The 16010-nt window shown below is 41.3% G+C and overlaps 1 protein-coding gene across 3 annotated transcripts in view; it reads left to right on the top strand.

Moving 5' to 3' along the window:
- Nucleotides 1-8163, top strand: part of LOC125881105 (melanopsin-A-like) — a 30977-nt gene extending 22814 nt beyond the window's left edge. For 2 of the 3 annotated variants that reach the window (XM_049564102.1, XM_049564100.1), the window contains 2 exons: nucleotides 1896-1967; nucleotides 6796-8163. In XM_049564102.1, coding sequence (XP_049420059.1) covers nucleotides 1896-1967; nucleotides 6796-6993 — 270 coding nt within the window. In that variant the 3' untranslated portion in view covers nucleotides 6994-8163. The remainder of the gene's footprint in view (nucleotides 1-1895; nucleotides 1968-6795) is intronic. The other variant, XM_049564101.1, reaches the window with a different exon arrangement.
- The last annotated feature ends 7847 nt before the right edge of the window (nucleotides 8164-16010 follow it).

Here is a 16010-nt window from a genome sequence, read left to right as displayed (position 1 = left end):
TCTACTTCCATTGACTCAGCAGTTGTTGAGTGTCTAAGAGTATTAGAGAGTTAATTTAGGCCGAGCATTGAAGTCTTGCTTTCATCAGCTAACAGCCACCAGCTGTTTTATTTATGCATCACGATCGATGGCTCATTTGCCAGCTGGGTGACTTGAATAATCACCTTTTGTTTTTACCTCCTTATTGGTGGTTTAATATGATAAATTATGAATATCTTTAAAACATGATTGATCACTTGTTTGTTGGCCAGTTTGCTCCTCATTTTTAAGTCGTACCAAGTGGAGTTTCAGCGAGTTAGTATATTGTGGATAGCCAACAGGAAACACAGTCAACTATAAAAAAAGGAAAACATCCTCTTGTATAGTGAGCTGTATCAAAGCGATGTGCATTATGCGAGTGTAAAGGATGGAGAAACACACACATTAATATTGGGACTTGTGATAGGTCATCCTATGTGGGGCATCTGGAGCATTTCCGCCTCCCTATAATCATCTTACTTCACAGAAAAAAACACAAGTATGCTTATATGCAAATACACACATACTGTGCAGCCTTACTGCCGTGCAGGACTCCATTACTGAGGCTCTAAAGACTAATCCAATAATCTGGGAGTTTCAGACTTAATCCAGAGTTTGCATGATATGACTCTGCGTTTCAATGTACTGCACTTGTTGCAGATGCAGACGGCTGGTTGTCGAGGACTCTTTGACCTCCATCTGCTATTGTCTCTGCACAGAGCAGAGGATATACGCCTTTACTTTTGTCTGTAATTTATTTTTACCCGTTTGTACTCTTAAACCCTGTTTCCACCAAACACTTTCAGTATGGCACCTTTGGAACCAACAGTAACCCTTCAGACATGGTACCTAGACCCTAGTGTTTCCACTGCAAACAGTACTCTTAAATGTGGGCGGGGTTGTCGTCACTCACTGCTCCGTCCAGCACTCACTGTATTTCCTCATTACCGGTGACACAGATGGAAGTCTGCACCTCGATTATCGTCCACAGAACGAGGCTGCACGCCGACATTTTCAGAACAAAATAAAACAGGCTGCAGTGAGAGTCTCTCTCCATGGGATATTTAAAGATAGCAGGTTTGTGCATTTAGTCCTTCTCAGGCAAGCTCAGGGGTTTAGTGTTGCTGGAGCCCACAGGAACAACGCTCCACTACGCTTTTTTTTTTTTTTTCTCTGAGTGAGGATTAGAATATATGCAGTTCACATAACTCAGCCGAAATCAATACACATAAACACTTGAAGATCCACTCATTACTAAAAGTGTATGTCATATAAAAACTAAAGTGATGGTCAAAGTTGTCACAGTGAAATTTAAGGTGTGTTGATGGATTCATGTCGTCACCTCATGCATTGAGTAACATTACAAGTTAACGTTCCACCTTAAAAGTCACCAGCAGTCGGCCCAGTGAATTATTTTTCTCAGACTCCAGCTGCTGCAAAAGTGTTCAAAGCTCCACCTTTTAGTACCAGATCTGTGTGCTAGGTACCCCAACAGAGGGCAGACCAAAAATGGGGACAGTACAGAACGGTTCCTTTGGTACAGTGGGGGGGTTAGGGGTTCCTCCATCAGGACACTTTGAGCATCAAACACTTTATTTCCTGCCTTCTGGTGAATTTTCCTGCTGTAATTAATGGTTGGAAATGTCTTGAATTTTGTCAGAACAACAGTCCTGTGCTACTTTAATGTTTTTTTGGGCGGGGACAACGTGACATACTTTTAAGATAAATGCTTTTTTATTTCAAAGGTCCATGTTCAAATCCCGAATAGGACTTGCTCTGTTTTTAGTAAGAATGTGACCCAAGTGGCTCAAATAGCACAAACAATCTTTTGATCATAACTAACACTAAATGGCTGTGTTTGTGTGCGCACTGTTCAGACTGTGACAGAGCCTGAAGACATCTCCATGTCGGACATCAGTCTGCAGCCAACCAGTCATCTGCCAGCTACTGTAAGAGTCCGCCGATTCGTCCACCTCTTGCTCTGTACAGTAGATGTGGCATCTGTTTTTGTTTCTTGTGTGTGTCAAGAAAATCAACAAATCCCATTGAAACAAAAATAGAATTGGCAACAAATTTATCCAACTAACACGTATTCTCCAAGAGCTCCTTAAGTCCAGTCAGTAAGATAAATTCCTTGTTGTTCTTTTCAAAGGATTTGTTCATGATTTAAAAAGTAGCACCAGCCTTTTCTATCCATCCCATCCAGGTGTTGTGGTCATCTGTGCTTTAGGGCTATTTAAAGGGGCATGTCACCCATTCTCCAACACTGATCAATGATTCTAGCACATTTAATGTTCTTCTTTGTAGCCAAACAAACTGTTTTAAACGTGTAAGTGACGTGAAATGGTTGGCATTTCTTTTCAGTCCTTTATTTGACCTCTGATCACCCGTGCTTTCCATCCTATCCAGTTTCATTCATTTCCTGCTGCTTTGACATCAGTATTTATTAAACCTTGTGGAAAATCAAAAACCCATTCAACCTTTTATCCTCTTCTCGTTCTTTCACACCCAAACTCATGTTTCTGCTGTCAATTGATTGTGTTAGCTGCTTTGGATGTCCTTCACTGACTTGACTTGACAGTGTCTTCATTTCAAATGCTGAAGATGGATTTGAATAACCCCACAGACAATATTGACTTACTGTTCCACAGAAATGAAAAGAATATTGTACGGCAGCAATCACTCAAGTTTGAATGAGCTGCTGTTGTGAAAAGAAAGACTTGAATTTCACAGAGAAATACTTGTAATACAGATAGGTTTCATGCTGCTTCTTCTGGGGGGAAAAAGCCAGCATTAGGTGGCATAGACATAAGTGTTATACTTCATATGTGTATGTATGAAAGGAAGTCAGCCCTTTAACATCATTCCTGTTGTAATAACACTGTACTCTCCAAAGTAATTGCTGAGATCCAGAAACACGACGAAAACACTAGAGCAAAGTTCGACAAAGCGAAAAACACAAACGATTAAACAGCAGTTTAGTTTTCTTCTCTAAATACTGTATGTTGTTGGCGTGATCGTCTGACCGCTTGTTTTTCTTGCCTTTCCTCGACTTCCACATTTTCCACAGTCCTAGATCTTAACAGCAACGTCGTTTGACATTTTGAGAAACAAGCTTATTTTTTTTTCGTGCCAAGAGTTAAATGTGAATACTTCAAGCTCGTGTTTGCAGGGGTGGAAGTAACAACACACACTTGCTCTTGTTCATGTTTCAACTTGACGCTATATCGATATAAACAGTGTTGTCTAATGTGTATCTTGCTTCAAAATATATTGATATATTGAACATAGTTATTAAATCACCCTGCCCTTGTCAGGCCTGGGTTAGGAGGACTCAGATGCAGAGTGGGATCAGATAAACAGGCTTTATTCTGAAACTCTTAAGCTCTTGACAGAGTGACAAAAGAAAATAGGCTGTGAAAAATTACCTATATAAACTGGCAGACTAACAAAGAAACAAAACAACACTCCGAAACAGAGGCAAAGACACAAACTCCTAATAAAAACAAAACCACTCCAAAAGGAGGGAAACTCAGATTAGAGAAAAGGTTTACAACAGAAAAATCACTCCACAGGAGGCAAACCAAAACTACAATCTAACTGCACTACAAAACTAGGCTATGAAAAATGCACAACAAAGAATCACTCCAACAGAGGAAAGCAAACAGCTATGAAACAAAACTACACTACAGGCTGAGCTGTGAAACTTACCAAACATAAGATCACTCCAACGGAGGAAAGAAAAGGCTATAAACAAACTGCGAGACAGAAAACTATCAAACAAAAAATCACTCGTAAAGAGGCAAAAGAATACAGAATTACCAACAAGAGATCACAACTTGGACGAGACGAGGGCAGTGGCAAAAGGCTGAGGTGCACGGAAGAACGAGACACTCTGGCACAGGACAAAGGGAGACGCAGACTATAAGACACATGAGGGTAATGGGGAACAGGTGGACACAATCAGGAATCAGGGGAGACGATCAGACCGGTGACACATGAGGAAGGGCAAGTGACCTGAAACGAGAGGAGAGTTACTTTTCAAAATAAAACAGGAAGCCACGAAACAAAAACCCAGAACGAGACAAACCTCACCGCTGTGTGACAGCCCAAGCACAGTACAAGTAAGTCACTAATTTTACTTTAAGTACATTTTTATCACAAGAAGGGGTGGGTATTGTTAAGATTTTAGCAAAACTACTACTTTTATTGATACTCCTTATTGATTCTGTACTTTATCAGAACTCTTATTGGTTCTTTTTCATTTAATAATTACCGTCAACTCGAGTAATTTCACAAGTTATCTTCACTTTGTTTCCACCGTGGCCGCTCGGCTGTTTACCAACTACCTTTTTGTGTAACTGTGTTTGGATATGTGTGTGTATGTGGAGGAGGTCAGCCCCGGCACAGAGCGCAGGTGAGAGGCTGCAGGATGATAATGAATGAAGCCGGATAGTTTGATAGTTTGATAGTTTAGCCCCGGGGCTAATTTAGTACTGGGTTTCGGTTCTCATCCCTTATCACAAGTATCATACTTCTCTACGTTTCAAGCGGCATCCGTTATGAGTGAGAACATAGGTCACATGAATCAGTCCTGATGAACTGTGTGAAAATGTAGCACTGCATATCATGTGACGACGAACAACCAATCACAGCCAACAGATTTCTTAACTGTCTTCTGTAAATATCAGTCTGTGATGAACACAGAAAAGTTGATCATGTTAGTGCAGGGCTACCCAGAGCTTTACATCTGTCCCACAGACGATAGGTCTACACACTTATAAACAGCTCCTGGAAGAAGATCAGCTCTGCACTCAGGGTTTCAGGTAAATAGGCTATACGTTGCTTGTTAGGGTAGTTTAGCAAACTCAGACGCAACCTGCTGCCGTACTCTTGAAAGCTGGCACAAAAATGACACAAAAGTAGCGCAGGCACAGACTATAGTTAGCCTGACTCGGGCTAAAATGCTCATGGTGGATCTGTCAGCGGTGACTTCTGCTTTCACTGAGGAAGTCTGAGGAAGCCTTTATACTGTTTTCGATGATGAGAGTGTATTTAGCTCAGCATGTTGGAAAATTTTGAGGAGTGCAGTGGGACAGAGAAGCTGAGTGGACTGGTGATATTATAATTGTGCATAAAGAATGAACAGCAGAGAAGCTGACCACAGAGCAGATTGAGGAGGACTCTGTGGTGCACAAAGCTCACACAGTAACATTCAGACATGTGGGCACAACAACAGCTTTCCAGATGACCACTGTGTTGCCAAGCAATGCTCTGTGTGTGTGCTACAGTGTGTATAAAAACTGTGCAGTCTCTCCTTTTCTGTAATATGTGTGTGTGGCTGCAGCTGTTGTGCAGTTTAAATTGCTCGGACAGCTCCATGTTGTGTGCCTTGGTGAATATCTGTACTGCTGTTGACTCTATAGGAATTGTCAGGCAATTTGTGTAGCCTAATATTGCTTTTTGCACCTGCTTCTGGGGTCTATAGACTTTTTATTTATTGTTGGTCATTTTTGTCTTGAGTTTTTCTCTCTCCTGGTTAAGTCAAGTGAGGCAAAACTGGGAGATAATCAGTTGTATGTACAGGCTGCAAAGTGCCTTCTCTATAGAAATTAAATGTACAGCCAGTTTGGACATAAACGGTCATGTTGCTGATGTTGTTCCACTAGTGTGTATTTTGACATTCAATGCAAACACCCAGGTTTAGTGCCTACAAAGCTGCTGGAAACACAACGACTCGCTGCTGCTTGTTGGTCTTGTATAGAGGTCTGCAGCTCGGAAGGAACTTTAGATATTGGTCCATAGATTATGTTCACCCAGTTTCATGCAGATCGCTCAAACTTCCTAGGAAGAGATCGATTTTAAGTGTTTTTCAAAAAATTCAAAATGGCAGAAAATCTATATAACCTGAAGTTATGGGTTCTTGAGGCAAATTTGTTCCTCATGAGGAGAGGCATCTCTGTGCAAAGTTTCATGTCTCTACGACATACGGGGCATGAGATATGCCCATTCAAAGTTTGCAATTTCAGTCGGTTGCTATAGCGCCCCCCTTTGGCCAATTGATGTAATATTGCTTCATTCGCATCCTCCCATGACCCTCTACCACTGTGCCAAATTTCACATGGATTGACCAAGTCAGTGAGGAGAAAAACGTGGATCAGACACACAGACAGAGTTTTCGTCAGTATATAGTAAGATGCATGGTTTGCAGAGACATACATTGCAACATTTTACTCTGGGGACTGGACTTGACTTATTGTTACTTGTATGTATGTTTGCAAATATTTCCGAAATTGCTGAATTACATCTTTAACATGGTGAATACAATTTTAACTGATAGAAATGTTGGGCAAAATTACAAAACTGAGCCCAACGTGGTGATAAAACAGACTTATCCTTAAAACCATCTACTTTAACATTCTCTGTTAGTGTACTTTGATCCTCTAGTGCAGAGCTATTGATCTCGGGGTCAACCGAGTGATACAGTCCCACTCCATCAAGGGCACTGTGGTAAAGCCATTCATCAACCCAAACGATCAATGCCTTTGATTAGCTGTGACTGCTTCATGCCTTGCTCTCACAGGTCAAGTGCAGGAACATTGCATTGATCCAAATCAGAGCAACAGTTGATAAAACTTCATTCTCTTCTCAACCCCCATCTCACTGCTTTTTATTGTTTTCTTTCAAACATCCAGCCACCTACTCACATTCGACATGTGGAGTCTTAGTCACAATACCTCAACATCTCTCTGTCTCTCTCTTCCTCCACCTACACAGCTGGATAACGAGATGGAGGAGTCTGGGCCAAGGACTGCGTGTAAGACATCACCCGTCGTTGTAACCTCCATTTCCAGCCCGTCTATACTGCATAGTCCCCCAGGTTTCCATGGCAGCCTCAAATTGACCAAAACATACAGCCCAGTTGCCAAGGAGTCCCTTGACATAGCCAGGCTGGAGACAACAGCATTACCCTAAACAGCTGGACAGAAGTGCAACAGCAGTGTGTAACCGTGTGTCTGTGTTTCAGTATTTCCCTCCCTGGGACTTTTCTGTGCCAGCATGTTGTTTGCTAGTTATGCTAAGTCAAGACCAGAGCATGCCCTTTATTCATTTGTCTTTGCATACAGAGTGTATGTGAGTGTGAATGGCTAGTAAATTTAAATACCTGTGTACGTATTTGCACACACACGTTTTAGTTTTTCTGACATATCATAGTGGTTGAAGATGGTTTACCTCGAAGCCGGAGGCAACAAATCAGCCTTAAAAACATAATGTGAAAGTTGAATCATGAGGGTTGGGTATCGATTAGAGTTTTATTGATTGTTTTTTCAGATTGTCGTCATAACATTTGAGTATGGGACACCAAAATACGTTTTGTCATACATGGCACGTCTGATTCTTTTTGAGTTTAAAAATAGGTAAAATTGAAGTCGTGTTTATTTTGCCATACATTCATGGGATGTTTTAAAGGAGCAGTGTGTAAGATTTAGGGAGATTTAGCAGCATCTAGTGGTGAGCATTGCAGATGGCAACCAACTGAAACTTCTCCATGTTAGAATTCCTCAAGTGTTCATTGTTCCGAATTATCCGCAGAGGTCTCTCCCTCTCCAAAACAAACAGACTAAGTGATTTAAACTGGTAAAAACACTGAGTTAAGCAGTTTCATGTTAAAAGATCTACATTTTTCCAGTGCTGTTTGGTCAGAGATGGCTTGTTAGCCTATACCTGGTAATCTGTGCTCACCTTTTTCTCTGGTATCTTAAGATCCAAACGTTCAGAAGGTTCTTAGTGAGAACCGAATCATCCACAGCGGTCTCTTTCCCTCCCAAACAAACGACGAGCAGAGATTTCCTCTGAGCCACCTGAACAACAGCACGCACTGGCAGAAGTGCAGTAGGTCCATACTTTGTCCATTCTCTCTAAAAGCATGTTTTTTTTAATCAATTTCTTAGTCTTGATGTGAAATCAGTACCAACTCAAAAGCAATTCTCGATACCCAATCCAAAGTCTTTCTACTGTTTGATTTTTCTACTTTATTTGAGCATGTCAGAATAAACTATGAATACTGATATTAAAGATGCATTAAGCAGTATTTTCTATGTTAGGAAAGAATCAATTGACTACTGGGCAGTGTTGGGCAGTAACACATTACAGTAATATCATTACTTTTTCCAGTAAGAAGTAGTGTAGCTAATTACTGATGAAATATCAGTAATAATATTACAATTACTCCAAAACCAAACAGCACGTTACAACGTTACTTTTGTTATCACATCACTACCGACTTGAAATACAACAGTCACATCAGCAGACTCATTTTTGTAATCATCGTGCTGCACACGCACATCATAACGCAGCAAGCTGGTTGGAAACACTGACCTTAGCAGCTGGAAATACTCCCATCACTTTGATTTTGTCAGGAGGAAAGATGACAAGAACACTGTTGCTGCAGGAAGTCAGACTTTCCACTGCAAAAAACACGTCCCCAAACCTCTGCTCTGAAACACCTCAGCTACTACGACGGACAACACAACAACGTGAATCTCCAGGAAATACACCCCACCAAAGGTGAGCCGTCTGCGGCCACAGAGGTCGTCTGTAGCGCTACACTGGCTAAAGCCCCCAGGTACATAGAAGCTATCTGTTCTTAGTTACACTTACTGGCGATAACCCTGACTTGTATTTGACCTGTACTTGTGTTTCCCACATATCAAATGTATTCAGGCAGCACACACGTGTAGATTTTTGAGACTGTCCCCCCCCCCCCCAAAACGACCCCATAGGGCGTTTGTACAAGCAGCTTATCGCGACCCATATTTATGTTTATTGTTATGCGGCGACCTCTAGTGGCCGTAGTAAGGAGGAAGGCAGGTGACGTAGTATTAAGAGCCACAAAGTCCGCGGATGGATGGGTCAAACAAACACAGGACTTTGACCCAGGAGACCGTGGGTCTCAAATGGTGCCGTGCCATTTTTCTGACAGACCAACAATCCAAGGCCCTGTCCAAAAAAAAAAAAAAAAGTCCCATTGGACTAGAAAGCCCATTGTCCCCAAAACAAATGCCAGAAAATACACTCTCCTAGTGGTGTTTGAGCCCCCAGTCCTGGGTATTTTTTATGGACTCTTCAAAGTGTTTCTTGGCAGCTTTTAGGCCACCAATGCCAGCTGTTTTGACCAACCCTTTGCAGCATTACCCATCGGCGTTTGAGACCATGATCCTGGGTATTTTCATGCCCCTTGATCCACTACAAAATAATGTACAAATGTAACATAACCGTGGTTTACAGACGAGTACAATCCAAACATTTCTCCTGGTGATTGGATTGTCTAACTGCAGTGAGTGTGTATTTTCAGAGAAATGATGCTCTGGAGTGATGGTTGTTTGTTTTTGGGGAAAACAGGCTGTTGGAGAAATGTGGTTTCGTTCCACTGGGATATTTTTTGGACTAATTGTTCTTCAGAATTTTGGGCCGGTGCAACACACTGCCAATACACCGCATGTTAGCCAGGAGAAATGACGGCTCATTCCACTCACTTTGCCCTCTAGTGGTAAAAAATCACTTAATGCAGCTTTAATATCAGATATTTTACTTTTAATCTGGGTACTGAGACACACATGGGACAGGACAGGAGAGGACACAGTCAGATTGTTGCCCCTCTGGCTCTTCGTCAATGATTTTTCCATTCCCGGTGACATGAAGTACCATAGATCAGCCCACAAATGTGTCACAACACTATCGTATGTTATCCAATACTGTATGAGTATATGAGTGTGAGTGTGTGTGTGTGTGTGTGTGTGTCCGCACTGAAGAACTGGACCCTGTACTGTACTCTTGATGCCATACATTGCTGTAATATCTACTTTCAGATATACAGATGACAGTTTACTAAATGACTTCACTGTTACTAGAGAGTGGTTTCAGGGTTGTTATTATAGATCTCGTCATAGACGGATGTACATAACACCAACTATGTTTTTCACATTCTTCTCATTTCCAAAGCTCTGTTTCTCCCCTTCTCCTGTACGCTGCAGTTCCCTTTGATATTCCTACGATTGCTGCATCATTGACTATGATTGTAATAACTGTTCTTTTAAATGATAAACAGTCACATTAAAGGTGAAAATCTAAGATAAGGAGGCAACAATTGCTCATTTGTCCTGCCGCACCCATCAATGAATGTACAAAATTACATGTTTTATGACCAAACAAATACACAATATTATATATATATATATGGATTTAAATTTTGCTTTAATGAAGTGATGGTTTCATGTTGATTTTTTTTCTTTGTACAGAATGTTTTGTGTTGTTATTATTTATTTTTCTAAATAAAAATGTTGCAAAATTTCGCAGACCTGGTGGCCATCTTTCTGTGTCTTGAACTAGCCATGCATTAAACTATGGCAGCAATTAATGACAGCTTTCACTATTCATTAATCTGCATTAATAATAATTATATTCTCAATTAATCATTTGGTGCAATATCCATTAATGCAGTACCAACCTAGTCTCACTCCGAAATCATCGAAATCTGGCACTTGGGCAGTGACTTGCGGCGTCAAACACTGACCAAAAAAGGCGTCCTTTATGGCTGCTGTCGGCATGTGACGCAGCCGGTCAGCGTTATTGTTTAATGACGCTCAGTGGTCTCAGGGGAAAACGCGAAGGGACTAGGACGAGAGTTAAGGTGGTGAAAGTCCACTTAGGGTGGACAGGAGGGGTGTTGGATGGGTCTAACAAACACTGGCATTCACCTGAGAGAGCAGTGTTCGTGTACCTTAAGATTGTAAAGCCAAACCCAGTTCTTTTTTCCTAAACCCAACCATGTGTGTTTGTCGGCAGTACAGTGTTTTTCGATGGTCATGAGCAGGATCGCCAACAGAAATAGCTGAAAGGGTTACTGATGTCAGCGCATACATGTTAAATGACTGTTCCTCACTGGCGCAGGCTACCTGATGGCGAGTGATGTTAGCTGTGATGTTAGCGCCCGAGCTGTCATTTGCCTCTTCAGCTGGGCTGGGAGCAGCTCTCTAAGCTGACTGAAAAAAAGTTAGTCGTTACATGATTATATGGGCTCAAAGCTCTTTCCAGATCCAACTCAGGTCCAACCCAGACTCACTCCCAGTTGGTGGACCCTTGTTCACTGGCCCTCAGCGTCAGACACCAACATACAGATTTACATTCAGCAGCAGTGTGGCGGCATTTTTTGATGCTCTGGGCAGCTACTGTAGTATAAAGAGCCAGAAAGTCCACATTGGTCATGTAGCACAGGAGAGGGATGGGTTGAGCAAACTTCAGACTTTGATCCAGGAGACTGCTGTTTGTTTTCTGTGGGGAAACCAAAAGGCAGTCGAGTTATTTAAACACTTTCCCTGCCAGATTATTATTTGTAAGTTGGAAGCCACAGCCAGCATTTTTGATCATATCCACTAATCTTTCAAGATCCACAGAATAATTTGTTCTATGAATGTGTAAACAGAATGTACATGCAACTAAAGACGAGACCTTCTGTATTTAAACGCACTTTAATGTGCATTTTCATTAAAAAACGTCATTTTCAAGTATAAAATCAATTTCAAGTTAACATTTTTTTTGTTCTTTTTTCTCATTTCCATTTGTCAGTTTGAATTGTATAAATAAATATATTAATTATAATGACAATAACATTCAGTTTGAGGTATAGCAGGACATGTTTGCACGTTCAGTATCGATACCGTTGTCTCTGTGGTCGCCTTGTCCATATGTCACTGTCACCATCATGGAGATCCCGCTTCGTCCCACCAAACTTGTTTGCTTCTTCGTCCAAATCAGATTCATAATGTTGATCAAAGCAGGAATTGTCGAAGTCTGAGTCCATCATTTTTGTGCAGTTTACAAGCTGCTACATTTCTGTAAACATCTTCTTACGGTTTCCAGAAGATGTTTTTCTTCGTTTGTTTTTGGACACGGCAGTGCTGTTTTGTTTCACAAGATGTGTAACAGCGCCCCCTATTTTATAACATTGAAAAAACGGATTGCCGGAATATCTCGTCAATGGTGGGGAAAGTGTTAATAGCAACGTAGGGTGCTAGTATCTGTAGCATACTAAGCTAGCGACATATGTGAGGTAAAGGTGAAGTTGCATTATGTCACCAACAAGCGTAGTTTTTTTAAGCCAAACCATGTTTTTTTCTGAACCTAACCATCTGCTTTTGTTGCCAAAATCTGATGAAGTTACCCTAAAATTTAGGGTTTTTCCCCCTTAATTTTATTTTGAAATAGAGTATGCATTTAATGAGTGGGAACTGTACATTTCCTGTGAAAGGTGGAGTTTATTTTGAAAATACACAATGCATGTAATGGGCATAAATTGACACGCAGTCCCTGAACGTCCAAAGCTGATTCTGGAGGGGTGCCTTGTGCGTCATATTTTGACGTGCAGGGCCACTGAACAAGTGTTAGTATTTGACGAGTTGGGAGAGAAATTGTGTCGGGAGGTTCTGGTGTTGCAAGGTAAGTCATTGTTTAAATCAGTAAGTTTCTGAGGTCACGTGGCTGCCCGCCTTTTGCTTTTTATGCAGCGGTTGCGCACCAAAAAAATGACTCATACCATTTTCAGAAGAGAGTTCTTTTTCATTATGAGACAGGATACATTTTACTAAAGCAATGATCTGTATTGTACGTTTATTTTCGTTATTGTAATTAGCAACAGTGAATGTTTTGTTCAAAATCAAATGGTTATTATTGCTGGCATCCATGGGCTCCAGAAAACGTTCCCCTTTTTCCCCCCTTATGGGCAGCCCTGGACATGACTACATCTATTTGGCAAAAAAAAAAGATCGAAACACCATCTTTCTCCACTCATATTCACACACACATTCATGTGCAGCACCACAATGACTGTGGTCACTGCAGCTCCGAATGCATCATCTGTCCATCAACTGACCAATATTTTCATAAATCATTAGGTCAGTTTCCTGAATGGATGAGATCCATCCAGCCCATTAGATGGAACATCCTGATGTCAGATAACAGAGTGGATCAGCTTAGGTCATATCTAACCAATATGTCAGAGAGACGGACAGATATCCTGCATGCTGTTTGACCTGAATCATCGTCCCTGCAGAACCATGGCGCCCCGCAGAGGTAAGAGTCAGTAATTGATTTGTAGGAGTGGAGGGTGTAAGTGGGTGTAGGTGTCTCCATTTGGTTTCCTTTCCTTAAATCAATGTAATTCAGTCATTCAGAGTTGTTCCCCCTTTTTTGATGCTGATGAAGACACGGTGGTGTTGAGACGTTACTCCCTTTGCACAATTAAAGGCTGCAAATGAATCAGTGTGCTCCAGTCCTCTTTTACACTCTGATTCCATCACTGCAGCTCAAAATAAAACGAGACACACAGTGTGATGAGAGCCAGGATAAAACAGATCATATTTTATTAATAAAGTAATCCACAAACTGTTAACTGGCTCCTGTTGTTATATATGAAACATTCAGGTCAGACAGACCTCAGCAGTCATTAACTACCTTTCCACTCTTTACTTCAGCAGCAGAAGCAGTCTGGTGTTACTTTAAAGTGTTTTATGGGACGTATTCAGAGGAGTTTCAAGTCTCGGATGATGTTATTAGATCATAGATTGTCCTTTACATCCCACGCCACTGACATTTTATTGTCTTTCGCTACTGTTTCATCACGTATCATATGAAGCAGCCTCCTTCATTCATGGTTCTGTCGCCTGTCATTAAGTTGAACTGGCTTCATAGTACAGACCCGTGGAGCAATGAAATGACTCTACTGACCTCTAACAGCATATAGGCTCCTCTTCTTTACCTCAGACTCCAGACTTTTGTTCATAAACACTGTTTTCTTCAGTGATCTGATTGGTCAGAGGTCGGGAGTGTTGACAGGCTGTGATCAGATACTATGAAGTTAACCTGATAGCTGTTCAGCATCAGTTACCATGGTGATTTATTAAAAAAAGAGAACCAGCTTCGTAGTACTGAAAACCCAGAGTTAACCCTGAAGTTACCTCGCTAACTCCAAAACTGTTTGTTGTGTTTCCATGTAGTTGCTTTGCTTCCTGCTCCCTTCAGTGCTTTCAGAAGTCCCCGTCAAGAGGTCACGTGATCACACCTGAGGCAGGGAGGAGGGCACAAGCACCCCCACCTGGAAGGGAAACGCCCCCTTCAGGTGCTTTCGCTTCACATTAACAAACAGCTGTTCATTCTGCCTGCCTCCCTTTGTTGACCCCTGCCATGTTTGCCTATGTCCTAGCGCACATACAAAGAAAACTGCGTTGTGTTCTGAACTTCGACTTTGATCTGTCGAACACTCATCAGTCTGCCCACCTGCCTTCAGGTTTATAACCTAACAAGTAAGAGTCTCCACCTCTCAGCTCAGCCTGAGCCTGTCTCAGCTGACGTTGGACAAGAGAGGCAGGGTACACCCTGGACAGGTCACCAGAGACACATAGAGACAGACAACCATTCACACTTACATTCACACCTACAGACAATTTAAGTGGAATTTATACCTCTGTGTTGAATTGACGCCGTACCTATGGCATAGGCTCTGCATCGACGTAGAGCCTATGCCATAGCCTGACGTGCACCTCCCCAGAAATGTAACTACATGTCGCAGCGACGCAGACCTCCTGTCTATTTCTGTAAACTGAAACCATTTCCCTCAGTGGAAACAAAGCTTTTATTTACTTTAATTTCACAGATAAGAAACAATCAATTGTGAAGACAGTAACGCATCCACAAAAATAGCATTTTAAGACTTGTGTGTGATTTATCCTGGCTTCATATGAGCAGAGGAAATCTCCGCTCGTCGCCAGGCTAATTTATACAATGTAAAATGCCATAGGCTTGTGCTAATAACGTTAGCATGTTATATTTGTTGTGCAAACGTGTTTAGTATAAGACAGTTGTTTTGTCAGTGAACCTTGTGAGTTGTAATGGAGCCGAATTTTGTAACGTTACCTTTGTTAAATGTTGCTGTTGTTCCTGGTTTTATATGAGAAGAGAGAAGTGAATGCTGCGAGTTATAGTGAAGCTGACTTGTGGCTAGGACTTTTTTTTTCTACTCATATAAAACCAGGAACAACAGCAACATTTTACAAAGGTAACGTTACAAAATTCGGCTTCATTACAACTCGCAAGGTTCACTGACAAAACAACTGTCTTATACTAAACACGTTTTCCAAACAAATACGTCATGCTAATGTATTTAGCACAAGCCTATGGCATTTTACATTGTATAAATTAGCCTAGCGACAAGTGGAGATTTCCTCTGCTCATATGAAGCCAGGATAAATCACACACAAGACTTAAAATGCTATTTTTGCTATTTTTTCTATTGTTTCTTATTTGTGAAATTAAAGTAAATAAAAGCTTTGTTTCCACTGAGGGAAATGGTTTCAGCTTACAGAAATAGACAGGAGGTCTGCGTCGCCTTGACGTGTAGTTACATTTCTTGGGAGGTGAACATCAGGCTATGGTGTAGGTATTGCGTTGATTGAATGCAGAAGTATATATTCCGGCTTACTGCTCAGGGATCAAACACCATCTCTTATCTTTTTAGAGGTCCAGTGAGTAGGATTTAGAGGGAAATCCTGAAATGGAATATAATATGAGAAGTAAGTTTTCATTTGTATGCAATCGCCTAAAAATAAGAATCACTGTGTTTGTCTTACCTTAGAATGAGCCGTTTATACCTACAAAGGGAGCGGGTCTGCATCTACAGAGATTGCCATGTGGCACAGCCGTGTTTCTACAGTAGCCCAGAAAGGACAAACCAATCTCTGGCGGGTGATAGGTCCGTTTGGGTTCTTGCTTTCGGCCAGTGTCGTTAGAGGCCCCTTCGCAACGAGCAGTGTTGTAAAAGCAAACAATTTTTTAAAATGTGAAACTGCTTTATTGAGTGTTTTAACTGGTTTAAATCACCGGGTCTGTTTGTTTTGAAGAGAAGGAGACATCTGTGGATAATTCAGCTCCTGGTAAAAAAA

The sequence above is a fragment of the Epinephelus fuscoguttatus genome, linkage group LG20 (genome assembly GCF_011397635.1).
Source record: "Epinephelus fuscoguttatus linkage group LG20, E.fuscoguttatus.final_Chr_v1".
Taxonomy (NCBI): domain Eukaryota; kingdom Metazoa; phylum Chordata; class Actinopteri; order Perciformes; family Serranidae; genus Epinephelus; species Epinephelus fuscoguttatus.
The sequence above is the reverse complement of the archived record's forward strand: the minus strand, read 5'-3'. Positions and strand labels throughout refer to the sequence as shown.